The 16,664-nt window shown below is 42.7% G+C and overlaps 1 protein-coding gene across 3 annotated transcripts in view; it reads right to left on the bottom strand.

The window, feature by feature from the left end:
• PPP3CA (protein phosphatase 3 catalytic subunit alpha) overlaps positions 1-16,664 on the bottom strand; it is a 362,283-nt gene that overhangs the window by 36,554 nt on the left and 309,065 nt on the right. For all 3 annotated transcript variants that reach the window (XM_077277903.1, XM_077277913.1, XM_077277922.1), the window contains exons 9-10: positions 9,938-10,063; positions 7,355-7,426 (exon numbers count right to left, since the gene is read on the bottom strand). In XM_077277903.1, the coding sequence (XP_077134018.1) occupies positions 7,355-7,426; positions 9,938-10,063 (198 nt within the window). The remainder of the gene's footprint in view (positions 1-7,354; positions 7,427-9,937; positions 10,064-16,664) is intronic.

The raw sequence follows: 16,664 nt of genomic DNA on the forward strand, positions 1-16,664 counted from the left end.
GCATTGTCAGTGCGCATTGTAAGGAAAAAGCAGGAAAAGCCGGGACGAGCCCCACCCCAAAAAGTGATGCCTGTTTCGGGGGCAGGGCTGGTTTCTTCTTTTCCTGCTCACCGGATTCTCTCCTTACAACATGAACTGACAGTGCACTCTCTTCCTGGCTAGTCACTTCTCATTTGAGCTGGCAAGGGAGCACACTGTCACTATGCATTGAAAGTAATATTGTACAATGGCAAGGGAGCTCATACTGAGCATGTATTGGAAGTGACACCTGACACATGCTCAACTCCTGAAATAGACGTCACCAATGACACTTTATTTTTTTCATCTATTCTGTCCCCAGCCTGAAATAAAGCTGTTAGAGAGAGTAGAGAGAGGGAACTATGGGGAATTTTTAATTAAGTATATTAGAAAAGCGATTAGATTATTATATTAAAGTGAACCTGTCACCAGTTTTGGGCGATATAAGATATGGCCATCACCTTTCAGGACTGATATACAGCATTTTATAATGCTGCAGATAAGCCCCCAACCCGACCTGTAAGAGAAGAAAAATAACTCTTATTATACTCACCTGCGGGGCGGTCCGGTCTGAGGGGTGTCGCTCTTCTTGGTCTGGCACCTCCCATCTGCTTGCGATGCCGTCCGCCTGCTTGTTTCATGTGGATGACGCATCCCTGCATCATCCACACAAGCTCCCCGGAATCACACTCCTGTGCAGGCGTACTTATCTGCCTTGTTGAGGGCAGAGCAAAGTACTGCAGTGCGTAGGTGCCAGGGCTCTTGACCTTTTCCAGCACCTGCGCACAGCAGTACTTTGCTCTGCCCTCGGCCCAAAAGAGCGACACCCTTCGGACCGGACCGCCCTGCAGGTGAGTATAATAAGAGTTATTTTTTTCTCTTGCAGGACGGGTTGGGGGCTTATATACAACACTATAGAATGTTGCATATAAGCCCTGAAAGGTGATGGCCGTAACTCATATTGGCCAAAACTGCTGACAGGTTTGCTTTAAAGAGATAGTTATTTAGGAATAAATCCAATGTTAGTTTCAGACCACCACTTTAAAGCATGTGAAAATACACACAGTTGTGAACTAGCTTTAAGATCTGAGTGAAAACTGTCCAAGTCTGGCTTACGTGCATGCAAAAATATAATCTGTGCACCGGATTCGAACTCAAAACAGCCCAAATAATAAAGCCACTATTACGTTAACAACATTTGACAATGCAAAACTGGAAAAACTGAGTCATATTTGCCCACACATCATATTTTTTTAATCCTGGACAATCCCTTCAACACAAAACTGAGAATGCCACAATCTAAAAAGGAAGCTTAATATTTTTAATGGTGAAGCAAACCTCTGGCACTGAGAATGCATTAAAAAAATACAGAATTCTAAAATATCTTAAAGAAAAAAAAAAAAGAAATCATGTTAACTGTCTATATATGACTGCAGACAATAGTTGTGAAAGAAACAAATAAACAAACTGCTGTTGTATACATCATTGGAAAATGATTATCAACCAAAATGTCCAAAATGATACAAAGGGCACTTCAACATACAATGTCACCAAACTTCCATTTTACAATATAATTATGGAAACAAGAAGAGATCCCATATTAAGATAAAAAATAGCTGGGCACGCCCCCGGAAGAAGCTGGCGGCGAAACGTACGTCGGGGTGAGAGGACACCAACGAATAGAGCACCGTCTATTTAGGTAATTATGATCGGTCAATGCATTTATGGGACCAGTGGTCTGAGTGTCATGGTATGATGAATGGTAGCACTAGCCTCATTACCAGCCTTATATTTATATATGCCAATATGAGCATAAGAGACTGGGTGTATGTAGTGTTGCATTTTTGGACAATAGGGGGTTATCCGCAGTTAACCATTATTAATTTATCATTGAATAGTAATATTATTTGGCACTGCTGGGTTACTTTTATTGACTAGGTCGTGGCTTTATTTATACTGATAGGGAATGTATATATGACTTTGACAGTAATTGACATCTTTATGTCCACTATATAGGTATACATGTTGTTTTGACAGTAATTTATTTTTCATGTGTATTATATAATGGTGGGGAAGTCATCAACCTGCCTAGATGAGAGATTAGAAATCATAGATATATCTGGTGATTGCTAATACTGTTAATATAAGAATATCCCTTGTATTTATTATGTCAGTGGTATTTTGGTGTTATTATTCACTTGGTGTCCTTTTGACAGTAATTTTGTTTTTTATTTTGTTGATTTTATGTACTATTAAATAAAAGCTATTTTTTATCTTAATATGGGCTCTCTTCTTGTTTCCATATTGTAAAAGGGAAGTTTGGTGACATCATTGGAAATGACCTGGTAAATGAGCATTGGGCTTTGATAGTGACACACTGAAATAAGCTGTTGACCATGGGAAATAATAGATAAAATTAGACCTGAAATAAAGCCAAAGCAGTTCTTACTGTATTACCGTTTGATATGATTTCTCAACATGCCTAGGTTACAAAGCATAAACGCAATAGTCTGAAGCAAATGCCCACACACTGTCCACTCTACAACCACATAATACCTTGTCTCTGTGTATAAATAAGATGGTCTTCTTATGAAAATCCAGAGGCAAACATATAAAGAACAAATAAAGTTTGAAGGATGGAAAAGAAGAGGGAGAATGTGAAAAAAACTACTAAAATGAAAGGTGTCTGTAAAATAAAGCAAAGAAACATTAGAGGAAAAACAAAGCAAAACAATGAAGCTCTGAGAAGTGAATGAACAAACACAAACGGTGAGAGGGTTAGGTGATGAAAATCTATGGACATGCCACAAGCCAGATTTACTTGACAAATGAAGAAGCGATGAAAGTCTATAAAAGAAGTTGTTCTCAGAATGAAGTCAGTAAGTCACCAGCTGGTAGATAACCTGTGCATTCCTGCATTAACCATGTCAGCAAGAAAACCACTTTCCTTAAAGGGAATCTGTCATGTGATTTTCTTTAGCAGGATACTAATGGTATCCTGAAATAAGGCATGGGCAGCCCTTTCAGAATCTGCAACAATTATTCTACAGTTTTCATGCTTTAAGCACCAGAGAATTCCCAGCCGCGCGCCAACTAGTCCAGCAGATGTAAGCCCATATTCCCGCCAACCCCCAGGAATACCCTGCATGGGCTGACGTAGGGAGCCATCGCACATGCGCAACATTTTTACCATCACCGACATCAGCACAGAAGTGGGCAGGATTATGGTCAGTGATAGTAAAAGTCTTGCATGATGCCTCCTTAGGTCTGTACATGCAGGATATTGCTATACTGCCATTTACTATCAGCATCGCAATGCAGAAGAAAGGACGGGATTATGGGCGAGGGGAACAGTGCATATTCAGTTTGGATTTAATACCTGTGATGTTGGCACAGAGGGGTGGGTGGGATTATGGGCACAGAGAGCAGTGCATATTTATTTTGGATTTACATACGCTTGACTAGCCAAGCCAGCGGCTGTGAATTCTCCAACACTTCTAGCAACGGGAGAAGCTACAGCAAAAAAAATGTTAGATTATGAATGGGCTGCCCAAGTCCTATTACAGGACACTATTAGTATCCTACTAAAAAATCACATGACAGATTCCCTTTATGGTGAAGGAGACTACTATATAATATTGGGGACACCAGAATTGAACATGCACCCAAGTTGGTCAAATACTTTATAACTCTTAAGAATATCCCAGCAACCCCTCTTAAGATATCCACAGGTGTCCAGTAGGGTTGTATGTTTTGAAACTCCTCTATATTGTGGCTCTAACTATTCAAAATGGTGATGAAGCTGTGTAAAATGTAAAGAACACAAGAATGCAGTGATTTGGAGATCTCTTATAGCCACATTTTATTCACAATAGAACATAGAACACAAATCAGAAGTTGATAGTTTAACATATTTAAATGTCATTTGAACACATCAACTCATTTAGAAATTGATGGCAGCAACACATTTCAAAAAAAGTTGGGACAGGGTTAAGAAGAGGCTTGAAAAGTAAGTGGTCCGAAAGAAAAACAGAGGGTTAAGTTTCAAGTCACTTGGCTTTGTATGAACAGAACATGTTAGTGATGCCGAACGAATTTCTCATTAGCAAAAATGGTCAGATGTTCACCAATCTGAACGGCTATGTCTAAATATTGCGGAACAATTTAACCACTTAGTGACTGGGCCAAGTTTTTAAAATGTGACCAGTGTTACTTTATGTAGTAATAACTCCAGAACGCTTCAACAAATCCCAGTGATTTTGAGACTGTTTTTTTCATGGCACATTATACTTTATGATAATGGTTAATTTAGGTCAATATGTTTTGTGTTTATAAAAAATATCAGAAACTTGACAAAATTGTAAGAAAAAGCAATTTTCAAACTTTTAATGATCCCATTAATCCAGATAGTCATACCACACAAAAACATTTATAAATAACATTTCCCACATGTCTGCTTTACATCAGCACAATCTGTATAATGTTATTTTATTTTGTTACCATTTTAGGAAGTTTAAAAATGTAGCAGCAATTTTTCATTATTTTCATGGAAAGTGACTTTAGGGGTCCCATATATTGGGAAACCCCCAAAAGTGATAACATTTTAAAAACAGCAACCCCAACATACTGAAAACTACTGTCAGGTAGTTTATTAACCCTTGAGGTGCTTTTCAGGAATTAATACAAAGTGACATGACAGGAATGAAAACGTTTATTTTTACCACCAAAATGTTGCTAACTTTTGAACAGGCCACTGTAGCCGGCTGACTCTAAGGCCACTATTTGGCCGAACTGCCATAAGTGAACCTCAGGACAACACAATCATGATCTCAGAGTGCCGATGGGGATAAAGAGGGAGACCGAACACTCTTTTAACCATTTATATGATATGGTCATTATTGACATCAGCATCTAAGAAGTTAAACAGATATGGACGGTGATACACTGATCGTGGCTGATGCAGCAAGTTGTCAGCTATAGTGGACAGCCGACAGCTGCTGGATTGTCACCCCTCGGGGGATGCTATTCTCTTACATCTCAGGTCACTAAAATGACATATTGGCGGTCATTAAGGGGTTAAGAAAAATGTTACTCAACATAAAATTTGGGATACTTTGAATATCCCATCATCAAAAAATTCAGAGATTCTGAAGAAATCTATGTTCACAGGGGACTAGTCAGTATTGGATGCTCATGATCTACGGACCTCAGGTGGCACTGCATTAAAAACAGGTACACAGTTGCCAGTGAAATTTACAACTGCAAGGTAACGCTCTATCATGCAAAGAATCAGTCATATATCAACACAATCTAGAAACGTTGGTGACTGCTGTGGGCCAAAGCTCATTTACAATGGAGTGAGGCAAAATGCTAAACTGTTCTGTGATCATAGGAATGAAAATGTGAAATTATTTATGGAAACTATGAACACCATGTCCTTAACCCTCAAGAGGAGAGGGACCACCTAGCTTGTTATCAGCGCAAAGATCAAAACTCTGCGCTTCTGATGGTGTTGGGGTTTATTAGTGTCTATGGGCAGCTTACACATCTTGAAAGGCTCTGTCAATGCTGAACATTATATAGAGGTTTTACAAAAACATAAGTAACCTTTAGATAAAGTCTATTTCAGGGAAGGCCTTGCATACTTCAGCAAGAAAATGGTAAACCACATCCTGAATCCATCATAACAACATGGCTTAGCAGAAGAAGAGTTGAGGTGGTGAACCAGCCGCCTGCAGTCCAGACCTTTCATCAACAGAAAACATTTGGTGCACTGTGAAATGAAAAATCCAACAAAGACGACCCAAGACTGTTGAGCAGCTAGAATCCTACCTCAGACAACAAGTAGACAACATTCCTCTCTCACAACTATAACAATTGGTCTCCTTACTTCCCCAGACATTTACATACTGCCCAACTTTTTTGAGATGTGTTGCTGCCACCGATTTCACCGATTCACCTTGTGATCTGTGTTCCATGTTCTGTTGTGAATAAAACATGGCAACAAGATTTCCAAATCATTGCTTTCTGGTTTTCTTTACATGTAACTTTTGGGAAATGGGGTTGTATTTGTAAATTCTTACCATTCTTACTATTAGTGGTGAGCGAGTGTACTCGCTGCTCGGGTTTTCTTTAGTAGTTCTAAAGTGTTCATAATACCCTGTGAAGTATGTAACAGCTCATGAGTCATAGCTGAAAGAAGCATGAAAAACTGAAGCAGAGCGAGAAGAGAAAAAAGGGGGAAAAAGTCAGAAGGTAGTGGAGAAGAGCAGGTGGTAAAGGAGAAAAGCGGGAGACAGTGGAGAAAGGAAAAAAGTAGTAACTGGAGAAAGGAAAAGGCAGTGAAAAAAGGAGGGACGTAATGGAGAAAAGTAGGGGTACTCTCGTTATGAATATAGCGGACTCAAAGCCGTGAATCTGCAGTCCTTTTTAATACCAGCTGTTAGCTAAAAGGTACACTGATTTTTTTTTTTCTTTTGGCTAAAGGCTAAACTTCTGTCCCCTGGATTTACTGCCCCCTAAATAGGACCTTATTGTATGCTGCAGATCTACTTCAAAAACTTGGCAAACATCACAAGATACTGGCATGAGTCAGGTGTAACTTGGTGTGGATCTGTGGCTTTGCACAGTGGTTGACAGCCGTGCTGGTATACACCTATTATAGTTAGAACTGGGATTAGCAGCATTTAGTATGAGTGGGTTAGTAAGTCCTAGCATACACAGCCACATGTTAGTATATTACAGAGATCAAAATACAATAAATATAATAAAATAAACTCAGCCACAAGTTGACACAAAATCACACAAATTTCTTCTGAACTACACAAAATAAAAATCACATCAAAACCCCTTAAAAAACAACTTTTTTTTGGACAATAAAAACAGGCATGGCACTGTGAGGAATGTGAGGTAGGGTGTAATACACTGAACTCAACGATGTATCACACGCTGTGTGGTGTTGTTTACTTGGATTGAAGCTTTAATCATCTTGCTGCGACAAGCTGGTCCAGCTCCGCCCCCTTCTGTGATAAGCACCTCACTGTCTATAGAGAGCCTGGTGTGGGAGGGGTTCGCTTCCTCAGCTCTGCTGATTGCTAAATCTAAAAAGTCTGATTGTGTCAGAATTGCTGCACCCAGTAAACTAAGTGATACATCATTGGATTCAGCTTCTCTTTGCCTACACCATGCTGCTCTCAGATGAGTCAGCAAAAATTAGCTGACAGATTTCCTTTAGCTCTCATCCTTGTACAGGATGCTTATATCCACTTTACATACAGGCACATTTAGATTAGCAAATGCAATAAAAACTGGAAATGGAGCACCAAAATCCTCTTACCATCAGCATCTTCATCTGAGCAGAGTTCATCATCTGAGCAAATGCTGAGAACATTTACAAGCATCTCTGTCACTGTGGGAAAAACAAAAAGGGCTTCCTTAATCTGCACTCTTTCTACCACAAGTAAATAGATCCAGATTATCATCATAAAGATCTTTTCCTTGTCAATACATATGAAATCATGCATAAGCTTTCACAGGTAGAAGTTATCCATGCGTCAGAAGACAGGATGGGGTGGAGGTTGTGTGAAGTCCACAGATTCCTTTCATGAGGGTATGGGGGTGTTCAGGAAAACATCTGATAACCTGATGATGATCAGAGGTTTCTGTAACTTCAATTTAAAGTACCGTATTTTTCGCTTTATAAGACGCACCTGATTATAAGACGTACCTAGATTTTAGAGGAGGAAAATAAGAAAAAAAATATTTCGAGCCAAATAGTGTGCAAAAAACTTGCGGGTGATGCACTGTTATAGGGATCTGTAGGGTACACACTTATGGGAGGATCTGCGGATGACACACTGTTATGGGGAATCTGCAGGGTACACACATATGGGAGGATCTGTGGTGACACACTGTTATGGGGGATACCATGAATTGAAGTGAAGGACAGCATCCAGTCTAGGTGAAAATTTTTTTCTTTATTGTGCCAAATGCGACGTTTCAACCATCAAGGTCTTTTTCAAGCATTTTTTCACCTGGACTGGATGCTGTCCTTCACTTCAATTCATGGTATGTACTCTTCCACTTGGGTCCAGTGGAATTAGGACGGACATCCGCTTGTCAGTTGTGCTGTCAGCCTAACTTTCTATCTTTGAACACTGTTATGGGGGATCTGCAAGGTACACACTTATGGGAGGATCTGCGGATGAGACACTGTTATGGGGAATCTGCAGGGTGCACACTTATGGGGGGGATCTGTGGTGACGCACTGTTATGGGGGATCTTCAGGGAACACACTTATGGGAGGATCTGCGGATGACACTGTTATGGGGAATCTGCAGGGTACACACTTATGGGAGGATCTGTGGTGACGCACTGTTATGGGGGATCTTCAGGGTACACACTTATGGGAGGATCTGCGGATGACACACTGTTATGGGGAATCTGCAGGGTACACACTTATGGGAGGATCTGTGGTGACGCACTGTTATGGGGGATCTGCAGGGTACACACTTATGGGAGGATCTGCGGATGAGACACTTATGGGGAATCTGCAGGGTGCACACTTATGGGAGGATCTGTGGATGACACACTTATGGGGGGGATCTGTGGTGACACACTGTTTTGGGGGATCTTCAGGGTACACACTTATGGGAGGATCTTCGGATGACACACTGTTATGGGGAATCTGCAGGGTTCACACTTATGGGAGGATCTGCGGATGAGACACTTATGGGGAATCTGCAGGGTGCACAATTATGGGAGGATCTGCGGATGACACACTTATGGGGGGGATCTGTGGTGATGAACTGTTATGGGGGATCTTCAGGGTACACACTTATGGGAGGATCTGCGGATGACACACTTATGGGGAATCTGCAGGGTTCACACTTATGGGAGGATCTGCGGATGACACACTTATGGGGGGATCTGTAGTGACGCACCGTTATTGGGGATCTGCAGATGACACAGTTAAAGGGGATCTGTGGTGACGCACTGTTATGGGGGATCTGCGGATGGCACACTATACATTGTGCAGGGACAGATATCTGATTGGTGGAGGCAGCTCAGCAACAGTTCCCTCCACCAATCAATATCTATCCCTGCAGAGGAGGAGGAGAATCAGGCTTCTTTCCCTCCTCTGCTTTAGGGCTCCGTGTGCAGCGGAGCCCAGAATTCACCCTGCTGCCAGCTAGTATTTGCCGAGAACTAATGCAGTACATGCGCAGATCGAGAGCTGAGTGACCGAGCGCTCCATCTGTGCATGTGCTGGTTCGGCGGCATTTTCTTGAAGTCCTGTGCAGTAGGCACATGCGCTTATTCCGGAAACCAGAAGCTCCGAATACCGGAAGCGCAATGGCGATGCCCTGCGCCGCCTTAACACCGGAGAAACCGTGCCGCCACACCCAGCTCCAGGCCCGCTGCACTGCCCCACCGATGACCCTGCCTCCTGCCAGCCCGCCCGCTCCGCAGCCAGCACCGCAGTAAGAGATTCCATCACTTTTTCTCTATTTTTTTTTCACTATTCCGATTGTAAGACGCACCCCCATTTCCCCCCCAATTTGGGGGAAATAAAAGTGCATCTTACAAAGTGGAAAATACGGTAACTTTGGAGAGCTACAGACTTTGATGTATACATGCATTAAGAAAACTTTTATTCTTTTTTGTTACTAAAAAGATGTCTCATCTCAAGAAAACAATCTTTCAAATCCTTGGTTCTTCTGTACACGGCTATATTATGCAGGCACACAGTATTTCCACAACACATTTAATAGTAATCTGCACGACCACAAATAATGGCATGTTCCTCTTCATCCTCATCATGTCATATTGTGAAGGTCATTTCCCTTTTTATTTGTTTAGATTTATTGATATTTTATGAAATATATCAGGAAAAGTAATCTTTGATCGATAAACTCACCTTTTTCGCCAACAAATGGTAATGACCAAGTAAAAACATCCATGAAATTTGGAAGCCAGTATGGATGAGGAGAACAGTTGAACTGTCTGATATTCATGACGTTGTTCTCATACTTCAATACTGCAGCTGCAACAAGATGGAAAAACAGAGTAATCACTTTGGGCGTAATAATAATAATAATTTTTATTTATATAGTGCCAACATATTCCGCAGCACTTCACAATTAAGCGGGGACATGTACAGACAATAAATTCAATACAAGTTAAGACAATTTAAACAGTGACATTAGGGGTGAGGTCCCTGCTCACAAGCTTACAATCTACAAGGAAATGGGGGGACACAAAAGGTGAAAAGTGCTTGCTATTTCAGGTCTGGCAATTATAATAAACTAGATGGTGGCCCGATTCTAACACATCGGGTATTCTAGAATATGTATGTAGTTTATTTATGAAGATTTCAGAATAATACAATGAATACACAGGATTCGGCCGGCCGGGAGCGACTAATTAGTGAAGCGTGGTTCAAATCCCGTGTCAACGCACGACCAGACTGCATCTGTCACTGATTGGTCGCGCCCGGCCAGCCACGAACAATTAGTGAAGCCAGGGCCAACTGCAGGTTTTTGAGGGCCCTGGGCGAAAGAGTCTCACAGCGCACGTAGCATATAGCACAGCCACGTAGTATATAGCCTAGCCGCGTAGTATATAGCACAGACATGTAGTATATTATATAGCCACGTAGTATAAAGCACAGCCACATAGTATATAACACAGCCACATAGCATATTGCACAGCCACGTAGTACAGTACAGACCAAAAGTTTGGACACACCTTCTCATTTAAAGATTTTTCTGTATTTTCATGACTATGAAAATTGTACATTCACACTGAAGGCATCAAAACTATGAATTAACACATGTGGAATTATATACTTAACAAAAAAGTGTGAAACAACTGAAATTATGTCTTATATTCTAGGTTCTTCAAAGTAGCCACCTTTTGCTTTGATGACTGCTTTGCACACTGTTGGCATTCCCTTCATGAGCTTAGCACTTGTGGGCCCTTTTGCCTTCACTCTGCGGTCCAGCTCACCCCAAACCATCTGTGGCGGCCAGGTCATCTGGCGTAGCACCCCATCACTCTTCTTCTTGGTCAGATAGCCCTTACACAGCCTGGAGGTGTGTTTGGGGTCATTGTCCTGTTGAAAAATAAATGATGGCCCAACTAAACGCAAACCGGACGGAATAGCATGCCGCTGCAAGATGCTGTGGTAGCCATGCTGGTTCAGTATGCCTTCAATTCTGAATAAATCCCCAACAGTGTCACCAGCAAAGCACCCCCACACCATCACAACTCCTCCTCCATGCTTCACAGTGGGAACCAGGCATGTAGAGTCCATCCGTTCACCTTTTCTGCGTCGCACAAAGACACGGTGGTTGGAACCAAAGATCTCAAATTTGAACTCATCAGACCAAAGCACAGATTTCCACCTGTCTAATGTCCATTCTTTGTGTTCTTTAGCCCAAACAAGTCTCTTCTGCTTGTTGCCTGTCCTTAGCAGAGGATTCCTAGCAGCTATTTTACCATGAAGGCCTGCTGCACAAACTCTCCTCTTAACAGTTGTTGTAGAGATGTGTCTGCTGCTAGAACTCTGTGTGGCATTGACCTGGTCTCTAATCTGAGCTGCTGTTAACATGCGATTTCTGAGGCTGGTGACTCAGATAAACTTATCCTCAGAAGCAGAGGTGACTCTTGGTCTTCCTTTCCTGGGGCGGTCCTCATGTGAGCCAGTTTCTTTGTAACGCTTTATAGTTTTTGCCACTGCACTTGGGGACACTTTCAAAGTTTTCCCAATTTTTCGGACTGACTGACCTTCATTTCTTAAAGTAATGATGGCCACTCGTTTTTCTTTACTTGCTGTTTTTTTTTGCCTGAATACAAATTCTAATAGTCTATTCAGTAGGACTATCAGCTGTGTATCCACCAGACTTCTGCACAACACAACTGATGGTCCCAACCTCATTTATAAGGCAAGAAAACCCACTTATTAAACCTGACAGGGCACACCTGTGAATTGAAAACCATTCCCGGGGACTACCTCTTGAAGCTCATCAAGAGAATGCCAACAGTGTGCAAAGCAGTCACCAAAGCAAAAGGTGGCTACTTTGAAGAACCTAGAATATAAAACATAATTTCAGTTGCTTCACACTTTTTTGTTAAGTATATAATTCCACATGTGTTAATTCATAGTTTTGATGCCTTCAGTGTGAATGTACAATTTTCACAGTCATGAAAATACTGAAAAATCTTTAAATGAGAAGGTGTGTCCAAACTTTTCGTCTGTACTGTATATAGCACCGCCCATGCAGTATATAACACAGCCCATGTAGTATAAAGCACAGCCCACGCAGTATATAACACAGCCCACGCAGTAAATAACAGCGCATGTAGTATATAGCACAGTCACATAGTATATAGCACAGCCCACACAGTATATAGCACAGCTCATAGTATATAGCACAGCCCACGTAGTATATTGCACAGCCATGTAGTATATAACACAGCCCACGTAGTATATAACACAGCCACGTAGTATATTGCACAGCCACGTAGTATATAGCACAGCCACGTAGTATATAGCACAGCGACGTAGTATATAACACAGCCCACACCGTATATAACACAGCCCACATAGTATATAGCAATGTGGGCACCATATCCTTGTTAAAAAAATAATTAAAATAAAAAATAGTTATATACTCACCTTCCGGCGGCCCCGGATCCAGCCCAGGTGTTTAGCGATGCTCCTCGCGACGCTCCGTTCCCAGTAATGCCTTGCGGCAATAACACGTGATGATGTAGCAGTCTCACTAGACCGCTACGTCATCTCCGGTCATTGCCGCAATGCATTCTTGGGACCGGAGCGTCGCGAGGAACGGGAAAGGCTGGCGCGGACAACGGAAGGTGAGAATATAATTTTTTAAAAATTATTTTTAACATTATATGTTTTTACTATTGATGCTGCATAGGCAGCATCAATAGTAAAAAGTTGGGCACACTTACACGGTTAATGGCAGCGTTAACGGACTGCGTTACACCGCGTTATGCCGCGGTGTAATGCAATCCTAAAACGCTATGTGGGCGCTGACTGGAGGGGAGTATGGAGGGGGCACTGACTGGACGGAAGAAGGGAGGGGCCAATTCGGGGCCAGACTGTGCCTGTCGCTGATTGGTCGCGGCCAGCCGGCCGCGACCCGGGATTTCCGTTACAGAGAAACAGACAGACAGACAAACAAACAGACAGAAGTACCGCTTAGACAATTATATATATAGATAGGGATTTTCATATAAAGATGCATGAGCCGGTCACTAGCCCGTGTGTTTAAATGCAATAGTCAAGTATCAAGTGCGGTTATCATGTGCATGGAGGGTGTGGAGACAGATGAATAGTAGGGTGCAGATTCAGAATAATATTTGGAAGGAGGGAACAGGGCAAACTTAGTTTACTGAGTAGTTGATGTGGTAGGCTTGTTTGAAGAGATGGGTTTTCAAAGCACGCTTGAATAGGTCGGGGCTAGGTATCAGTCTGATTGTCTGGGGAACTGCATTACAGAGAGCTGGCGCAGCACGAGAGAATTCTTGGAGATGGAGGTGCGAGGTTCGGATTACGGGGGATGTTAGTCTTAGGTCCTTTGTATAATGGAGGGCACGTGTAGGGCAACAGACAGATGAGAGAGGAGATATAAGGTGGTGCAGAACTGTGGAGAGCTTTGTGGGTGAGAGATGAGTTTATACTGGACCCTGTAGCGAATGGGTAGCCAGTGTAATGACTGGCACAAGATGGAGGCATCGGTGAAGCGGCTGGACAGAAATATGACCCTGGCTGCCACATTCAAGATGGATTGGAGAGGAGCAAGTTTGGAAAGAGGGAGACCGATCAGAAGAGAGTTGCAGTAGTCCAGACGAGAATGAATAAGAGCGACAGTAAGATTCTAAGCAGTTTCAAAGGTGAGAAAAGGTCGGATTCTGGAGATGTTTTTAAGATGCAGGTGACAAGAGCGAGTGAGTGATCGGATATAGGGAGTAAAGGAAAGTTCGGTGTCGAATATGACCCCATGACAGCGGGCATGCTGCTTGGGAGTTATGGTTGAACCCTCCAGGGTAATTTCGATGTTGGGTAGAGTGAGGTTAGTAGAAGGGAGAAACACAAGAAGTTCCGTTTTGGAGAGATTTAGTTTCAGATAGAGGGAAGACATGATGTTAGAGACAGCAGACAGACAATCCTTGGTATTTGAATTAGGGTAGGGGTGATGTCAGGGGAAGAAGTGTATAATTGGGTGTCGTCAGCATAGAGATGATACTGGAACCCAAATCTGCTGATTGTTTGTCCAATAGGGGCAGTGTATAGAGAGAAGAGGAGGGTGCCTAGGACTGTGCCCTGCGGAACCCGATAGTAAGGGGACGAGGAGAGGAAGAGGAGCCGGCAAAAAATACAGTGAAGGAGGGGTCAGAGAGGTAGGAGGAGAACCAGGAAAGGGATGTGTCCTTGAGGCCTATAGAGCGGAGCATAGTGAGGAGAAGCTGATGATCCACAGTGTCAAATGCGGCAGAGAGATCCAGGAGAATCAGCAGGGAGCAATGACCTTTGGATTTAGCTGTTATTAGATCATTAGAGACTTTAGTGAGGACAGTTTCAGTGGCGTGTAAAGAGCGAAAACCAGATTGTAAAGGGTTGAGAAGAGAGTTATCCAAGAGATAGCAGATTAGACGGGAGGAGTAGATGCAGATCCTTATCCATAACCTGTGAATTGCTAAAAAAAACTCAAGCAGACACTGCTTCTCCAGTTTGTGTTGTAGGTCATTTGTAGCAAGAGCACAAAGAAGGACCGATCATAAGCTGGAATCTGACACTGAATGCCGAAGAGATCAGCAAAGCTTGTCGCCAAGCGTCAAAGACGGTGAAATGTGAAAGTTCAACATCACCCTTGATGAAAACTGCTCTAGTGTAAAATGTATTACAGAATACAATGGCCTGTTGGCACTCGTCTGGACTGGAACGTTATTAAGATGATATTTTAAACAGATTCCAAAATCTCATTTGGCAACCTTTACCGCTCCTCTACACGCTGAAGGTCATTTCAAGAAAACTTTTTAAATAGTTTATTAAGGCAGCCTCTCAAACTAAGGCATAATGTTTGCTTAAGTGCAGAATTTCATGTGGCATAGCAACATATTTTACCAATATTCAACCCCTCCAGCCATAATATCTATTTGTCCTATTGCAAATCAAGCCAAGGAATGTATCTCAGGTTTTCACTTTAGCATGGAAACCTGCTTTTAAGGTAGACTGTCCAGTCTAGTGCTTAGGATGGGTATAAGCGCAAATCCTTAAAGGGAACCTGTCACCCCCCCAGGCGTTTGTAACTAAAAGAGCCACCTTGTGCAGCACTAATGCTGCATTCTGACAAGGTGGCTCTTTTAGTTCTCGTTCCTGCCACTGCTGAAAGAATCGTTTATCAAATTTGTCCTTCATACCTTGAAGTCGTCAGGGGGGCAGGTCTTTCCCCCCTAACACAGACGCACCACAGTCGTCAGTTACTTCCTCATGTTTACAGGGCGCAGCCTCCTCAGCGTTATTGAATTTTCCCGGCGCCTGCGCTGTGATCTTAGGCCTTGGGCATGCGCAGTTAGCGCTGCCCGTCCACTGACATCACTTGATGTCTTTCTTATTGCGCCTGCGTGGACGCGCGGCCCGAGATACCGCCCCGCAGTCTCTTCTGATTTATTCACACTGCGGGGCTGGGACTTTTGGGCCACGCGTCCACGCAGGCGCAATAAGAAAGACATCAAGTGATGTCAGTGGATGGGCAGCGCTAACTGCGCATGCCCAAGGCCTAAGATCACAGCGCAGGTGCCGGGAAAATTCAATAACGCTGAGGAGGCGGCACCCTGTAAATATGAGGAAGTAACTGACGGCTGTGGTGCGTCTGTGTTAAGGGGAAAGACCTGCCCCCTAACGACTTCAAGGTATGAGGGACACATTTGATAAACGATTCTTTCAGCAGTGGCAGGAACAAGAACTAAAAGAGCCACCTTGTCAGAATGCAGCATTAGTGCTGCACAAGATGGCTCTTTTAGATACAAATGCCTAGGGGGGGGGGGTGGAGGGTGTGACAGGTTCCCTTTAATATAAATCAGAATGATCATAGGGACTCTAAAGAACAATAAAGTCCATAATTTGCCTTTCCCTCCACAGAGCAGTATTCTTGCACCCTATCTATCTGATGGCTTTGTCATTTCTTCTGAAATGTCTGTATCCACCATAGTGACATAATACTACAGCATTTATACTAATACCACTGCATTGTTCTGTTCCTCCTAGAAAGATATGAATTTAGGACTAGGTGATACCAACAGGGGTGTGTCTATACATAAACAGATGTAGAAAAGCCGCGGAGACACCATCACGTGTTTCTCAACGCAAGCAATGAATAGCCAGGTCTTTCACCGGGAAGGAACAACCACGGGAAGGGCAGCATCCAATAACGGAAAACCACCTATGCCACCTATGCCATAAACGGATGCTGTCCATTTAATGCTGACTGTATGAGGACAAGTCAAGAGGAACGGTAACGCCTAATTGACAATTTACTCATAAATTTCAGTGTGGAATCATGGGGCAGAGATACAAATTCTAAAATGAGATGATCCAGAATTATTTTGTAGGT

Source organism: Ranitomeya variabilis, chromosome 1, assembly GCF_051348905.1.
Source record: "Ranitomeya variabilis isolate aRanVar5 chromosome 1, aRanVar5.hap1, whole genome shotgun sequence".
NCBI lineage: Eukaryota > Metazoa > Chordata > Amphibia > Anura > Dendrobatidae > Ranitomeya > Ranitomeya variabilis.